At 41.4% G+C, this 16925-nt stretch overlaps 1 protein-coding gene across 2 annotated transcripts in view; it reads right to left on the reverse strand.

Annotated features, from left to right (window-relative positions):
- FBXL13 (F-box and leucine rich repeat protein 13) overlaps nucleotides 1-16925 on the reverse strand; it is a 70801-nt gene that overhangs the window by 48011 nt on the left and 5865 nt on the right. For both annotated transcript variants that reach the window (XM_081927676.1, XM_081927675.1), the window contains exons 3-9: nucleotides 16576-16669; nucleotides 14676-14743; nucleotides 13832-13986; nucleotides 12028-12137; nucleotides 8622-8828; nucleotides 7510-7605; nucleotides 5905-6040 (exon numbers count right to left, since the gene is read on the reverse strand). In XM_081927676.1, coding sequence (XP_081783802.1) covers nucleotides 5905-6040; nucleotides 7510-7605; nucleotides 8622-8828; nucleotides 12028-12137; nucleotides 13832-13986; nucleotides 14676-14743; nucleotides 16576-16669 — 866 coding nt within the window. The remainder of the gene's footprint in view (nucleotides 1-5904; nucleotides 6041-7509; nucleotides 7606-8621; nucleotides 8829-12027; nucleotides 12138-13831; nucleotides 13987-14675; nucleotides 14744-16575; nucleotides 16670-16925) is intronic.

The following is a 16925-nucleotide window of genomic DNA, read 5'->3' on the forward strand; positions in this document are numbered from 1 at the left end:
AGAGGCCAGGGGCCAGCGCTGTCCGAAGACACTTCCGGGTCACGTGGCCAGCATGACATCGCTGCTCTGGCGAGCCAGAGCTGCACACGGAAACGGCATTTACCTTCCCGCTAGAAAGCGGTCCCTATTTATCTACTTGCACCCGAGGGTGCTTTCGAACTGCTAGGTTGGCAGGCGCTGGGACCGAACAACGGGAGCGCACCCCGCCGCGGGGATTCGAACCGCCGACCTTTTGATCGGCAAGCCCTAGGCGCTGAGGCTTTAACCCACAGCGCCACCCACGTCCCTATATGATTTATTGCAGTGTAATAAACTAAACCTCTTTAGAGAGTTGGGCTTAAACATCCTAAAACTTGAAATCTGTTCAGTGGCACCTACCCCCAGTTAAGTGTGTACAGAACTACTGTCATCCACTGCAATCTGTTGAATACTGTAACTGTAATAGAAGGCACACACACCCAACTTTCTAATGAGGAACAAAAAGGCAACCACCAATGTATCCTTCCTAAGTGCCTAGATCTGGACAAGGACAAAGTCATCTGAGTCAGGGGATAGGCAGCCAAAGTCCAACTTGTAATTACTGGATCCTTCCCAACTACTCTGTTCTGAACTTAAAAATGGAAAGCATAATGCTGGTGGTCAACAAAAGAGGTTTAAAGACTGCCTCAAGGCAAATCTAAAAAAATGTAATATAAACATCAACAATTGGGAATCACTTGCCTGCGAGCGCTCCCAATTGGAGAACAGCCTTTACCAAAGGTGTCATGGGCTTTGAAGACACACGAACTCAGGAATTAAGGGAGAAACGTGCTAAGAGGAAGGCACGCTTGGCAAATTCACATCATGATCAACTCCCACCCGGAAACCTATGTCCTCGCTGTGGAAGGACATGTGGATCCAGAATTGGCCTCCACAGTTACTTACAGACTCATTGTTAAAACCGTGTTTATGGAAGACAATCTTACTCAGCTATGAGTGATCGCCAAAGAGAGATAGTAGAAGGGTTAAAGCAGGTGAATGAGACCTGACTCTATTTAGACATAATACTACTCAGTTTTGGGTTTTGGGTTTTCAGAATGATTGGGTTCAGAAGGGGATAAACAATCACATGTTCTCTGCAGAGGAAAAATGTACATCAGTACTGATCAGTCATGACATTTGTCCCACGGTACAAAACTGGTGACTGACAAACCAATGATGTAAATTCAGATTCAGATTCAGGGAAAATCCACTATCTTTCCTACATCAACGAAACTATCAAGGCGTGAGCCAAGCATAGGATTAAGATCAACTTCAGCTTCAATCTGTAGCCTCATCATAGCTGCAAGAATGCTTTCAATTGAAAAAAGCTGCTTGTAAACTCTAGCAGAGCTTCACAAACTGAAAATACTCCTCCAATAACCCTAAAGGTTCACATGTGTCATTTGGCTTGAAAATCATTTTCTGGAATCCAAAGAGCCTACATGAATTATACCCGGGGGCTGATTTATCTTTATAGCTATAGCCCCTGGAATATTGCTCTAGAAGATCCTCATTCCTTCCTTCAGGAACACCTTCGGGTGGGGCACAAGGAGCTCTGGCAGGAAGAGGGAATAGCTAGCTAGGGTTGTGTGTGTAACACTTACACTCCCTCCCTCACCGCTCCAAATTAAATGAAATAGATGGAAAACTGGCAACTTACCTTTAAATTTTCTGTAAAGTTGTCCAGGAACACCTCCTGGTTTTTTTACTTTTATTCCTTTACACTGTAATCCTATACACATATACAGTGGTACCTTGGGTTAAGTACTTAATTCGTTCCGTAGGTCCGTTCTTAAACTGAAACTGTTCTTAACCTGAAGCACCACTTTAGAAAATGGGGCCTCCTGCTGCTGCCGCTGTGCTGCCGCTGCACGATTTCTGTTCTCTTCCTGAAGCAAAGTTCTTAACCCGAGGCACTATTTCTGGGTTAGCAGAGTCTGTAACCTGAAGCGTATGTAACCTGAAGCATATGTAACCCGAGGTACCACTGTGTAGGAATGAAAATCACGGGAGACGAGTTGTAGGTGTCATGTGAGAGGTGTCTGCTGGGAAAGCCCCGGGAACTCTCTTTTATTGAATATTACAAACATTGCCACAGGTGTGCTTGTGGCTGATTGGTTGATACAAACACAAAGAAACTTAATGCTGATTGGTTAACATACATACAAGGCGGGAATTACATGTGAGGGGTGGGAATTACATGTGAACATTAATCACCGGTGGATTAAAGGCTGGGAAACGAGGTTGGGACTAGACAGGCATGAAGCCTCCTAATTAAATTATAACTAAAGATTTTCATTCCTACACCACTGTATTCAGAAGTCCCCATGAGTTCAGTGGGGTATACTCCACTAACCCAGAAATAGTACCTCAGGTTAAGAACTTTGCTTCAGGATGAGAACAGAAATCACGTGACACCAGCAGGAGGCCCCATTAGCTAAAGTGGTGCTTCAGGTCAAGAACAGTTTCAGGTTAAGAACGGACCTCCAGAACGAATTAAGTACTTAACCTGAGGCACCACTGTACTCCTAGATATGTGGCACAGGATTGCAGCCACGGCATTATTTCCTACAGTGATCTCAAGTATTGAAGAACTGACTACTAAGAGGGAAATACCTTCCTATGGGTCCAAAGTAAGATGCAGGTGTCTGGCTAAATTTTAAAAGTTGAAACTTACAAAATTCCTCACTTTAAATATCTGTTATGATTTACCTCCCTCCCCCCAACGGTCTTAGTTATTCACAGTATAGAAAGACAGGAAAGGATGACAAGGCAGATATTGGACTCAGAATAACACAGCTGTTGTTGTTGGGGGTGGGCTGGATTTACAGGCAACTTGAAGCCAGTTGCTGCAGGAAGAGAGTATGCAACATTACAGAGTAAAAGAAAAATGGGAGGGATCTAATGGCTGACATTTGAAGCTGCAGCCCAAAAGGCAAACAAGTTCCAGGGGAATAAAGTGTTACTTCAGTGGCTAATAAAGTCTAAAACTGCTGAAATAGAAAAATGAGTGAATCCTGAATGCCCCATAGAATTGCTAGAACAGGAAATGGGAACCTAAAACAGACAGCGCAACTGTGTTAAAGTAGCAGTACATTTTTTATTTACTAGAAAGATTCATGGCTAAATTGGTAAATAATTCTTCTTCCTAATCGGCCAAAGAAAAGTTCAGAAACTGGAATTTAGCATGAGAAATAGCTTTGAAAAGATAACTAGCTCTATGAGTAACCTTCTTCAACTGGCACTTCATGGATGAATAATTAATTAATTAATTACAATATGCCCAAGAAAGTGGGGACATCAAAAAGGGTATATAGACCTGAATTGTAGCAGTAGGACTAGTGGTGGTCGTGACTCAAAATGAAATCTGAAAAATAACTTAAAATAGGGAAGTGTTTCGCTTTGTTCCTAAATTATTATTTTTTTAAAACCTACCTCAATTGAGCCATGATACAGTTTATTGGCACAAAAACTTAATCATCAAGGGAAAGGGGAGGATGCACAATTCTCAGCTAAACAAAGGATAAAATGATTTACATGTCCAAGTATTTTTAAACTTTTCAGATACAAAGTTTATCATACTCATATATTAAACTTGAAACAAATATTGCACTGTATTCATCTGCATTATAGTCTTAAATGCAGGAGTATGTATAATGTTTGTAATATTATATTGTTTTGGTTAACATTTCTTCATCATAGAACCTTAATTTTGAAATGTGTGTCTTCCAGAACAATAACAAAAAGGCCTTAGCATCTGAATTACCTTCATTATTTTTCCAGTAATGTGAAAGGAAGACTGATTCAACTCAAAAGCTCCAAAGAGTTTAAATGTACTGTAAAATTTCCAATGAACCAAAAAGAAAGACTGTAGGTATGGAACATCTAAGACAGATCAAAGATTTGAAACAAGAGAAACCAAGAAAAAAAGAAAATACTTGGGCTCAAGGCAGAGTAGAATGGAGTGTGTTCATTCAGCAGCACAGTCTTCAAATTTTAATAAATAAAAAATCTGGTAATTTACTTTAGTGGCCATGAAACAAGTTTCTAGCAGCTTTATGCTGCGTAATGAGCCTGCTATTAGCATCATGCAGATCAAAACCACTGAACAAGAGATACAATGAGTGGTACTATGGTCCACTTTCAGCTGATTGCGCAGAAGATGGAAAAATTAATGTGTGCAGGACAATCTTTAAGAGGAAGGGGAAAAAATGAGTAGTATACAGCTAACTTGTATCAGTGCAAAGATTTTCACTTGTGCAAGTGAACTCCCTGCCTCGCCCCTCCCCAATTCGCTCCAGAAGTTTGGGAGAACCTCCAGAACACATTTGTGTGCTCATGTAATGATAAAGCTATGGAATCTATGGAAGTGTTTCCTGTTTCAGACTTGTGTGTCCTGTTCCTACCTTGTCTCAACCTTGACTACAATGTCTGGAACATGTAGGCAGGGTCAATCTTCATCCTTCTCCAGTGGGAGGACAACCCTGCTCTCCCATGTTGGCCCTCCATAGTGAGCTACACAGCCCTAAGAGACCAACCCTAGCTAGCTATTTAGATGTTGCTGATGGTCTGTTTAACAGCAGACTTCTTATATTCTCAGAGGAATGGGAGGATATGACTTAGGCTGCCTGCAGTAAATAACTTGGAGGTGCAGTTGGCTGCCAACCTATCTAGTGAACATAGGAACTAGCCTGTAAGTCCTTATCCCCAGGGCTTCTTAAGAAAGTCCCATGGAATTTTGCTTGGCATCCACCTCTGCTTACTCTTAACTATGGTTCCAGTCTGAGGTCCAATCTAGTTATGAGAACTGAAAATGTAAAAATAAACTCCCACAAACAACCACAGAGCATAAGAAGAATTTGCTACAAGGACAGCAAAAACCCAAAACTGGGTAAGATTGTCAGGTGGGAAGAAAAATACTGAGCCTTCACTTGGATTATTTACTCTATCTGCACTTTGCCCTTGCTGCTTATTCTCCAGGCCAACCAACACTGAGATGCCTGGCTGAAGCATCTGCAGTTGAAAGTGTGGTTGTCTCACAAGTCTCAAGTTGAGTGATCTCCAGCAGTGCTGGCCTACAGGTAGCTTGGTTCCTTCTCCTTACCCCTTGCTAGTTACAAAAGGATAACCCTCATCTGGGAACTTCATTTGGGGCCTCAAAGTATGTGAATTTACATAACTGTAAACCTATTACAGTTAGCGGGTGGTGCTGTGGGTTAAACCACAGAGCCTAGGACTTGCCGATCAGAAGGTTGGCGGTTCAAATCCCCGCGATGGGGTGAGCTCCCGTTGCTCAGTCCCTGCTCCTGCCAACCTAGCAGTTCGAAAGCACGTCAAAGTGCAAGTAGATAAATAGGTACCGCTCCAGCAGGAAGGTAAACGGCATTTCCGTGCGCTGCTCTGGTTCGCCAGAAGCGGCTTAGTCATGCTGGCTACATGACCCGGAAGCTGTACGCCGGCTCCCTTGGCCAATAAAGCGAGATGAGCGCTGCAACCCCAGAGTCGGTCACGACTGGACCTAATGGTCAGGGGTCCCTTTACCTTTAAACCTATTATAGGTTTTTCTGAATACACTGGTACCTCTGGATGTGAACGGGATCCGTTCTGGAGCTCTGTTTGCATCCTGAAGCGAACGCAACCCACATCTGCGGGTCTCGATTCACCACTTCTGCACATGCGCATGATGTCATTTTGAGCATCTGCTCATGCCCAAGCGGCGAAACCCAGAAGTAACGCATTCCACTACTTCCAGGTCGCCGCGGAGCAACCCAAAAATGCTCAACCTGAAACTTATTCAACCCGAGGTATGACTGTATTTCAAAAAGATGGACACATAAACAGCAAGACAATTAAAAGAAATTAGAAATTTAATAAAATGCTTACCAATATTTTTAAAAGTAAACCAATAAAGAGTAGAACAACCACGAAGATTCAAATTCAGCACATTAGTATGCCACTTCAGCAAGATATTTCCGGCTATGTTATCTTTAATATTCTCTTTTACTGCAGAAAAATTAATCTAAACAGAAAATATATTCCGATATAATTAACAACGAAGAGTTCTATGCATTACAAATGTTAAGGTTCATTAAATCTGTCATCCTAAAAATACAAACAATTGTTTCACTTCTGGAAGGTGAGTAGTTCAGGAGAATCAAATGAAAATACATTGAAGTCCAACGACAACAGGATATGGGTAGAGATGTACAGGACAATATCTATGCTAAATCTAGGAATCTTCCCAATACAGAGGCAGAAATTATGTGCTTCATATGGCTACAAATGCCTAGTACTGGGGTAAAGCTTTCAGCCCGCAATATTGTGGCACATTGGGATAGTACTTTTTTGGGGGGGGGTAACCTTCCATAAGATTGACACAAGATTTGATTTCCTCTTAATTTAAAACAAAGCTGAGTCACTACTCCAAGTCAGCTGCACTTGATGTCATTTTCCATTAAACATTCTGGCCCCAATTTCGAAAGTGCTTGGCAGCCTAGCTACTGAGCACAGCTAAGCAGCCACTTGAAGAAGCAGCTTAGCTTAGTTTTAAGCTTGGAGAAAGAAATTCTCCCAAATTTGAGATGATATTCTAGGGAAGGGGGGGGAGAGGATTATGCAGAGCCCTTCAAATGTTCATTGTTAGGAATCATTCACATTTTCCATATTTACTATTCATAAATTATTCATCTGTCTTTCACTGTTTTTCTAATCACTTTTGGTTTTTTTACAGTCTTCTACTGATTTAGTTGTGGGCCAGATTCAATTAATGAGTCCTACTATTACAACAATGTACCAGTCATGATGCTCTTTGCCTTCTTGGGCTTCCCGCAGCCAATTAGTAATGTTGAGCCTTGCTTTTGCACAGTGGTAGCATATTCCTCCTGCACAGCCAATGAATTATGATTCTCACCCAGCAATCTTCAGCACCTGCTAAAGCAGCAGTGATCCCCCCACCCCTTGACTGAGATCTAGGGTTCTGCACAAAAGATTTGGGGCTCAGGCCCCATGCTTTTCCTTGACACTCCTGTCTGAACAGCCCTGGAAAAGGCATGGGAGGCTGCATGGGGAAGGGAGAATTGGATAAAAATCTATCTCCAGCCCCTGTTGGATTGAAGCCCTTTTTCAAGAACAAAGGGGGCCCTTAGACTCTAAAACTTTGCCATCAATTTACATTAATCCCTCAAACATATGGGGAATACAATTTTTGATTGATTTTGGAATATTAGATAGCCAAATCAAAATTAGTTTATCTCTATCCAAAATGCAAATGTTTAAATAAGAGACTATAAGAAAATTATGTCTATGCAACAATTCCAGCCAAAGCAATCATTATCATATGATACATAACTATTCTCTGACAGCACTATTAAATTTGAAGGACAATAGGCTAATTTAACAAGGAGAACCATTATTTATTGGGTTTTCTTGTCAATTCATTTTTTTAAAAAAAAATGGTACTAAATCTTGGTTTCAAGCATCTGTACTTACATTACTCCATACTGAACCCATTTGTGTCATTGCTTTCCAATTTCGGTTAACCTGAGCACATCTTGCCAAATCAATTATAGTTAAATAATGGAAGACCTAATTTCAAAACACAAAAACACAGTAACATGCAAAGCATTACTTAAGCTTAAAACTTGCCCAAAGTTGATCTTTAGCTTTTAGATTTCTCCTGGTTCAAAAAATATAGCTGCTGCATAGTGCTCTGCAATCCATGCCCATTTCCAATTGCTGCATGTAAAGTTTCTCCCACCACTGATATGTCTTTTGGAGCAGCACTGTATCTGAGTATTCCTTTTTCAGATGTCTCATCACTCTAAAGTGTGACTAGGATATCTAATCCTATGACATTTAGGGTAACTACTCGGAGTGATTCACCTCTTGTCATTTTACAGTGAATATCTCTCCCCCAACCACCCCAACTCACATTTTCTCCACAAGATCAACACTTGAAGGGATTCCTCTGTCTTAATGACCCCCCCAACTTGAGCAGGGGGTCACTTCTACCTCTCCAACCTGGTGGGAGTGCACAGGGTGGATGCTTGCCATCGAGAAACCCAATGAACAGTAGGAAATATATATATGTTCATTTCACTCCCCACCCCACCCACTGCCCCTGCTGCTTTGGGATAAAGTATACATAAGTGGCAGCTTAGTACTGTTAAAAAACTTAATAATGCAGATAGAACATTCTAACTGGAGAGTGTCCATAACAGATTATTTATTTATTTATTTATTTATTTATTTATTTATTTATTATTTATACCCCGCCCATCTGGCTGGGTTTCCCCAGCCACTCTGGGCGGCTTCCAAAAGAATATTAAAATACTGTGATACATCAAACATTAAAAGCTTCCCATAGATAAAAAGAACTATGTCTGAAGCTCCACTAATTGGGACTCATGGCTCCAAAAAACTTGATCAAAGCTCCTGCCCTACACTTTTCCAGGTTCTGGCAAACCTACTATATCTGCAGTGGGAAGCTGGTATCTGCTAGTCAATTTTGTGCCTTTTGCTGCCTTCAGGCTTCTCCCTTGTGGACATACCTGAGCCTTCAGAGAAGCTTGAATTAAACCTATTAAACTGTGCTTACTAACCTGGGCCACTGCTCTTTCTGGCAGTTTTGCCATATGATCTCTGCCTGATTTTATAGGTGGTGCTGATATATAATCTTCATGCCAATGTTTTAAAGAGTGACTTTTTTCTTTATCCTGTTTCTCATGCTTTTCATGTCTTTCACGTTTTTCACGTTTTTCACCATGATAGTCAACACTAAGAAAATCTTCAGAATCTTCTACTATTTGCTGCCAAATGTACACAAAAAGGACAACAAAGTTAGCATTTTCTTTATTCAAACTACAGTCTGGTTTTGACAAATGTAAGAAATCAGTTCTCAAACTACATGAGACTTTAAATGTGTCTTTGCATCTAACATGATTTTTTTAAAAATGTAAATTGCATCTGTTAAGGGAGATGATAATTAATGGGCACAGAACAGGCCTCAAAGGGAAATGTAACTTTCCTCCCCTACCGTGGTCCTGAGGAAAATCGCTTTTTTGAAGCTGTCACTTCCACTACAGCTTGGATCCCATTAGTTGTCATATCTCTCAGCTAATACAATTTGCACTGGAAAAAAGGCCTTCACATGAAAACACGTGGGCACAGCAAACCCAAACTACCGTATTTTTCATCCTATAGGGCGCACCGGCCCATAGGACGCACCTCGTTTTTTTGGGGGGGGAAATGAATTTTAAAAAAATTAGTTCCCCCCCCCCAGCCGTGGCTGCCGCCCCAAGCCTTGCGCACACCTGCCTGAAGCACGGGGCACCCTCCGGAGGGCTCCGCGTGCTTCAGGCGGCAGGCTGCTGCCCCAAGCCTCGCACGCCCGGCGGGACCTCCCGCCGGGTGCGCAAGGCTTGCGGACACTCGTCTGAAGCACGGGGAGCCCTCCGGAGGGCTCCGCGTGCTTCGGGCGGCAGGCTGCCACCCCAAGCCTCGCGCGCCCGGCGGGACCTCCCGCCAGGCACGCAAGGCTTGCGGATAGCTTCCTGAAGCCTGAAGAGCGAGAGGGGTCGGTGCGCACCGATGCCTCTCACTCTCCAGGCTTCAGCAAAAGCCTGCATTCGCCCCATGGGACGCACACACATTTCTCCTTCATTTTTGGAGGGGGAAAAGTGCGTCCTATGGGGCGAAAAATACGGTATTTTTACTTACCACTTTGAAACTGTGAAGGGTTACAACTTTTTAAGCCAAATTATATTTTCCACCCTTCCAGTTTTGTAGACTAGTACAGAACCGAAGAGTAGTGAACCCTGCTGCATGGTTTTATAGCAAAACAATGTGGTTTCAGAATGAGATATCACGGTGGCCAATTTTTTTCTGTGTAAACTGCCCCATCTGTGCTGAACCTGTTAATCTCCTAATCTATGGACTACTGGGCAGTCATGAAGCACATAGTTTCTATGGAAATGAATCAGTATTTGCCCACTTGCATTTTTAATTACACACTTTGCACTGTGCATACCCACTCAGATCAGAGCAGCTGGCAAAATGTAGTAAATAGAAGGGAAAGAAATGGAGGCAGTGAGAGATTTTACTTTATTGGGTTCCATGATCACTGCAGATGGTGACAGAAGTGACGAAATTACGAAATTATAAAGGTCCATAAAGGTTTTTCTAACCACATTTTTAGAGGGCCACTGCTAGAAGTGTGGGAAAGAAATAAAAAATTGTTGGAACAGAAAACCCCCCTGGTGGTTATCACCAATTGACATCCTGACAATAAAAAAAAAGAAAACATCGAAGGGGAAAGATGAACCTATGAAGATCTATTAGCAAAAACAGAGACCGGGTGGAGGATTAGACCATATGAAGAAACAAATTGACTGGTTGGATTCAATATCACCAAATTAATTCCATGTGGACAGAAGATAAAAAGATTGGGATAACTGAGAAAAAATCCAGATTTCAGATTGGAATAATAGAAAGCAAAACAAAATTACTATCAAAAATGTACAGCCAGTTACTTGAGTGGGATACCAAAGATGAGGAAGTAAAGGAGGTAATGGTGAGATGGGCAGTGGATTTTGGATACAACATAGAGTTTGAGAAATGGAAGGCATTATGGAGTAAAGGTATGAGCTTCTCGGCATGTACAACACTCAGGGAAAATATGTACAAGATGATGTACAGGTGGTATATAACGCCGGTAAAATTGGAAAAAATTTACAAAACAGGTGACAAAATGTGTTGGAAATGCAAGAACAAGGAGGGCGACTTCTATCATATGTGGTGGTTGTGTGAGGTACTTAAAAAAATTTGGGAATCTATCTATAATGAATTAAAACAAATTTTTAAATACACCTTCAGTAAAAAACCCGAAGCCTTCCTGCTGGGGATAATCGGTGAGGAAATCAAAAAGGAAGATAAGATTTTTTTTCAATACGCAACAGTGGCTGCCAGAACCCTCATAGCACAGTATTGGAAAACATCAAAAACCCCAACTATAAAAGAGTGGCAATCCAAATTATTTGATTATCTAGAACTGGCAAAATTGACACAGAAAATAAGAAATCAAAAAAGCACAAAATTTAATAATGAATGGGATAAATTTAGGGTATACATGGAAACAGAGATAAAGGGAAAATAAAAATGTTAATAAAAAATACATATGCATATGTAAAAATCACAGTAGGTACGAGATAACGCTTACTACGCAAAAAGCTTTTTTAAGAAAAAGATACAGCAGATAGTTAAATAACATAACATTTTCCGAAATCGTGATAAAGGGAAGTCAATCAGTGTTATTGTTGAGTTAATGTAAGTTGATTTGTCTATGTTTTATGTATTTTATGTCTTTTTTTTCTTGTTTCTTTTTTTGGGCCTTGTATTTTGTATTCTGTATGTTTGTGGTATGCATGTCATAACTTAATAAAAAGGGGGGGGGGGGAGAAGTGACGAAATTAAAAGACGTCTGCTTCTTGGGAGAAAAGCAATGACAGACCTAGACAGCATCTTAAAAAGCAGAGACATCACCTTGCTGGCGAAGGTCCGTACAGTTAAAGCTATGTTTTTCCCAGTACAGTATACCCTGGGTTACAGACACTTCAGGTTACGTTTTTTCGGGTTACAGACCTACCGAAACCTATCCATTCTGAAGGAAATCAGCCCTGAGTGCTCACTGGAAGGACAGATCGTGAAGCTGAGGCTCCAATACTTTGGCCACCTCATGAGAAGACTCCCTGGAAAAGACCCTGATGTTGGGAAAGATTGAGGGCACAAGGAGAAGGGGACAACAGAGGACGAGATGGTTGGACAGTGTTCTCGAAGCTACCAGCATGAGTTTGACCAAACTGCAGGAGGCAGTGGAAGACAGGAGCGCCTGGCGTGCTCTGGTCCATGGGGTCACAAAGAGTCAGACATAACTAAACAACAACAAAAATGAATTTCTAAAACATGTATTGGAAGAGCACAAAGGTAATCAAAACATCATAGAAAACATACCTCACTGTATTTTTTAGCCTTTTTAGTAAAGCCAGTCTGTTTTCGCCAAGCCTTTAAGACAATCATCTGTAAAGAGAAATCAAAGATTCTCCCAAGCCTCCTTGCTGCTGCTGGATAAACAACATAAATGGAAAAGCAGGAACTTTATTAACAAGCAGTAATTTCCATTACCTTTTGACTGAAGCAAGGAAGTTGGTTGACTCTCAAAGTTGGTTCAGATAGTGATCTGAACCAGCAGTCTCCAAACTTTTTGAGTTTGGGGGCTGTTGTGGGAATTCTAAAATATCAGTTTCATTGACAAGAAAACTGGTGATGTTCAGAACCCATCTACTCACAAATAACCAGGTAAAAGACATAAATATACTCAGAAACAAATAAACAAAACAAAAAATAAGCAGGCCACGCCTCCCCCAAAAGCAGGCAACCCCCCAACAAATAAAAAGTCAAATAAACACATTTTTTAAAAAAAAATAGTAATGGGGCCTTGGCATTTACAAAGAGGAGAGGTGTCCAAGGGCACTATGGTGCCACAGGCATTCCATTAGGGACCCTGAGCAAACCACAGTTTTATCCTGGCCTGTTTTAACTAACCATAATAAAGATAGCTACCGTATTTTTCACTCTGTCAGACGCACTTTTCCCCTCCTAAAAATTAAGGGGAAATGTGTGTGTGTGTTATGGAGCGAATGCAGGCAGGAGGCTCTGCTCAGCACTCCCTTTAATGAGCCGCGTGGAGCGTATGTGCGGCTCTTCGGGGCTTTTCCCCAAGGAGGGAGAAGGGCTGCCCTCCTCGGGGAAAAGCCCCCAAGAGCCACACACACACTCCGTGCGCTCTTTAAGGGGAGTGCGGCTCTTAAGGGAGCCTTAGCCGCGCACAGCCTCTCCCGGGCAGGAGATGAAGGCTCCCACTGCCCGGGAGAGGCTTCGTGCGGCTATCCTATAAGCCAGGACAGCAAGCGGGATCGCTGCGCTGTGATCCCGCTTGCTGTCCTGGCTTATGGGATTTCAGAATTCCCCCCCCCCTTGTTTTCCTCTTCCAAAAACTAGGTGCGCCTTATGGTCTGGCGCGTCTTATGGAGCGAAAAATACGGTAATTTGATCTTCTGGACCAGGCCTCAAAGGAAATTGATGAAAAATTGGGTTATTATTTTCTTCTTTTTTAACAAAATGAATTCAGATTTACAGTACTGTAATTTGCCTACTCCTACTTGTAGATATGAAAGAAGGATTTATATCAGTGGATTTATATCTCACTCAACCAATGTTTTATCATATTTATCATACTGGTGAAGATGCTTGGAGACATGTTCTGTTGCATATGCTGACTGTGTGTGTGTGGAATACACACACACACACATATATACATATCTATACAATATAAAATATAAAAACTGATGTCATTTGATAGAAACCTCATCTTTAACCTTTGCCTGATATACAATGTAGGATAAGTAAACAGTTACTAGTAAAAGCGGCTAGATCTTGAAGGTCAAATAACAGAAAGTTTTTCAGCCTAGTGAAGTAGATATAAGAACCATTTTAGGGGGGGGGAGAGAATTATACTAATACATTTTTGAATGACCCTGGGCAAGCTGTAATGAATAAAAATGAAAGAAGCTTTTGGGACTTTGTAGCAGTCAAATAAAACCAATTATAGTGAGTCAAATTCCAATGTCAAAATGAATCTCACATTTTGAAAATACATTTAATGGTACTGTTCAAGAGGCCCAAGCAGCACCTGTTGTGATCTATGAGATAGTAAATAGTTGTAACCAAATTGGCCACCTGTTAGTGCTAGACTTACTTTTGTGTTGTTCATGGCGAAACTTCACCCAATTGTTCCACTGCTGTAACTTTAACTTTAATTGTTTTTGTTCATAGAAGTGTTTTGCAAAAGCCATCTTTCTCTGAAAAATTTCCCTAGAAATTTTCCTCATAGAACAATACTCTATCCAGGCACTGCAATTATTAAGCCACAATAAACAATATATTAATGAAGTTTTTACCTGAATGAAAGAAAATGGGAAAATGTAATTTCATAGGAAGCATATGGGGAATATATACATCTATCTATATATCTATCTATTAATTCAAACAAAATGTAAGGAGCAAATCGAAGCAACAATATATTTTTTCTAACATTTTTCTTAAAATGCCATGACTACCCAATATGTGACTTTGCACTAAATAGCCTATTTAGTATGTGATCATGTTGAAGGTGGCGCAGGTGGCGCTGTGGGTTAAAGCCTCAGCGCCTAGGACTTGCCGATCGAAAGGTCGGCGGTTCGAATCCCTGCGGCAGGGTGCGCTCCCGCTGCTCGGTCCCAGCGCCTGCCAACCTAGCAGTTTGAAAGCACCTCCGGGTGCAAGTAGATAAATAGGGACTGCTTACCAGCGGGAAGGTAAACGGCGTTTCCGTGTGCGGCTCTGGCTCGCCAGAGCAGCGATGTCACGCTGGCCACGTGACCCGGAAGTGTCTCCGGACAGCGCTGGCCCCTGGCCTCTTAAGTGAGATGGGCGCACAACCCCAGAGTCTGTCAAGACTGGCCCGTACGGGCAGGGGTACCTTTACCTTTACCTTTTACATGTTGAATTGGAAATGAAGTACAGGTAATGTTTTTATATGCTAAAGGTAACCAAATACTTACTCAAAGCACATTCTCTTTAAGTTAATGCTATAAAAGTCCCATGCTTTATCACATAAATCCTCAGTCATCTGAAATGTAAATGAATAAATAAAATTGCATCAAAATGGAGAATATGTACACAAATAAAACTTTCTATGTTGGTATTGTCATATAATTAATTGTAAAATGTAATTGTACATTTGTTGACAGTTATGTTGAGATTGAACACTAGATTCAGCCCCTCTCCAGATAATTATAGCTAACTTCACTTCCATCGTCAGCTGTTACAATATTCTGATTCCATGAAATCAAACAATAATGCAACCAATGCAACTGAAATAGTTTAGATTGTGAAGTAAAAGGAAATTCAGCCATTGTTAAAGCAGTTCATTGTTTGAGGAAGTAAGTACAATACTCATGAGCCTATGCATTTGTAATAACAGTAATAACCACTGCTGCAGTTACTTCTTGTCCTTTTACACCAGGGTGGGCAGATCAAGATCTACTGGTAGATCTCTTGGGTAACTTGCAGTAGATCAGCAAGGATTCAGACTCCAAATTGCTTAACTATAAAGGTAAAGGTAAAGGTAAAGGGACCCCTGACCATTAGGTCCAGTTGTGGCCGACTCTGGGGTTGCGGCGCTCATCTCGCTTTATTGGCCAAGTATACAGCTTCCGGGTCATGTGGCCAGCATCACTAAGCTGCTTCTGGTGAACCAGAGCAGCGCACGGAAATGCCGTTTACCTTCCCACTGCACTTTTACGTGCTTTCGAACTGCTAGGTTGGCAGGAGCAGGGACTGAGCAACGGGAGCTCACCCTGTCACAGGGATTCGAACCGGTGACCGTCTGATCAGCAAGTCCTAGGCTCTGTGGTTTAACCCACAGCGCCACCCGCGTCCCAACTACATAACTACAGACACATACAAAAAGGCTTCCCTCCTCTAAATTAGGTGGTTGAGATGAAAAAAGCTTTGGGGTGGAGTGGAACATAAATAGATTTTTGTGTGACAGGACTTTGAAGTTAGCTTTGGTATAGAAAATAAAATCCTGGACTAAGCTGAGAATGGGCTTGCTCAGAAACATCCTGCCTTTTAGTTCAAAGTATGCTTCCCTCTTTCCTGCCACTATTTTGCACTTTGCTCTGGTTGATGGATCTCAGAGTTATAGTAAAATAACTAGGTTGAACCCAAAAGTCTGATGTCTGCCCATGATTGTTTCACAAAAACAAAAAATAAAAGCCATCTGCCTCTATTCTCTTCTGGGCACGCTTTCCCCTCCAATCACTTACTTCTAGCTGAGATTATGAAAGGGTTAAACTGCCCTCCACAATACTGATGTGCTCAAAAGGTCCATATGAGGCACCAAAAGAGGACCGGAAAGCCCAAATTATTGGCAGCACATTTTTGCCCATCAGGGGAACCATACTGGCCACATGACCCAGAAAGCTGTCTGCCGACAAACGTTGGCTCCTCAACCTGAAGAAAGATGAGCGCTGCACCCCATAGTCAAGTTTGACTGGACTTAACCGTCCAGGGGTCCTTTAGCTTTACTGTTCCAATTGCACAATCCATTTTCAGAACCTAAAATGAAAAGGATGCCAACAATCTGGAGGACCAACTGCAAGATTTAACTTGAAATTTTATTAAATTATTTCCTTATGCCATATTTTCTGGCAGCACAATCTTAATCATGTTTATCCAGATGTCCCTCTGAGTTTAATGGGTACAGAGTAGCTGTGTTAAGGACTGCTGCTTTATATTATGAGGTCTTTGGGAGTAGGGATCTTTTTTTCTCTCAATACTTTCAGACAAAGCAAAGTATGATTCCAAAAAAAGTATAATTCGTTGTAAAATACATTTGAGGATAGCAACTGTTCTTACTCCACTCAGAGTTAGCCAAAAAGGTTTAGTAATACTTACCAGTTGATCATCATCCAGTCCCAAAAGGGTATGTAAATATGTATCTGAAATTGCTTTTAGTCTTAGACTTAGGTCTGGATCAATACACGTGTCCCTGGTGGGGGGTATAATAATATTACTTTTTGTATGCATCACATGATTACATAACAGTTTCCATTTTCCGTTAACACTAATAGCACCACTATTAAATTATATTAGTGAACCATAGTTTTAAAGGTGATTTCCAGATGATCTGTTTATTGAGCATTCACTCTGATTTGGAGACTAGATGATGTTATCCCACACTTTCCAGTGCATTTCCCCATGTCATTTTCCTTGTAAACAGTTTGTATGGGGGGAAAGGGGAAGCA

This window comes from Podarcis melisellensis, assembly GCF_964234715.1.
Source record: "Podarcis melisellensis genome assembly, chromosome: 10".
In the NCBI taxonomy this organism is placed as follows: domain Eukaryota; kingdom Metazoa; phylum Chordata; class Lepidosauria; order Squamata; family Lacertidae; genus Podarcis; species Podarcis melisellensis.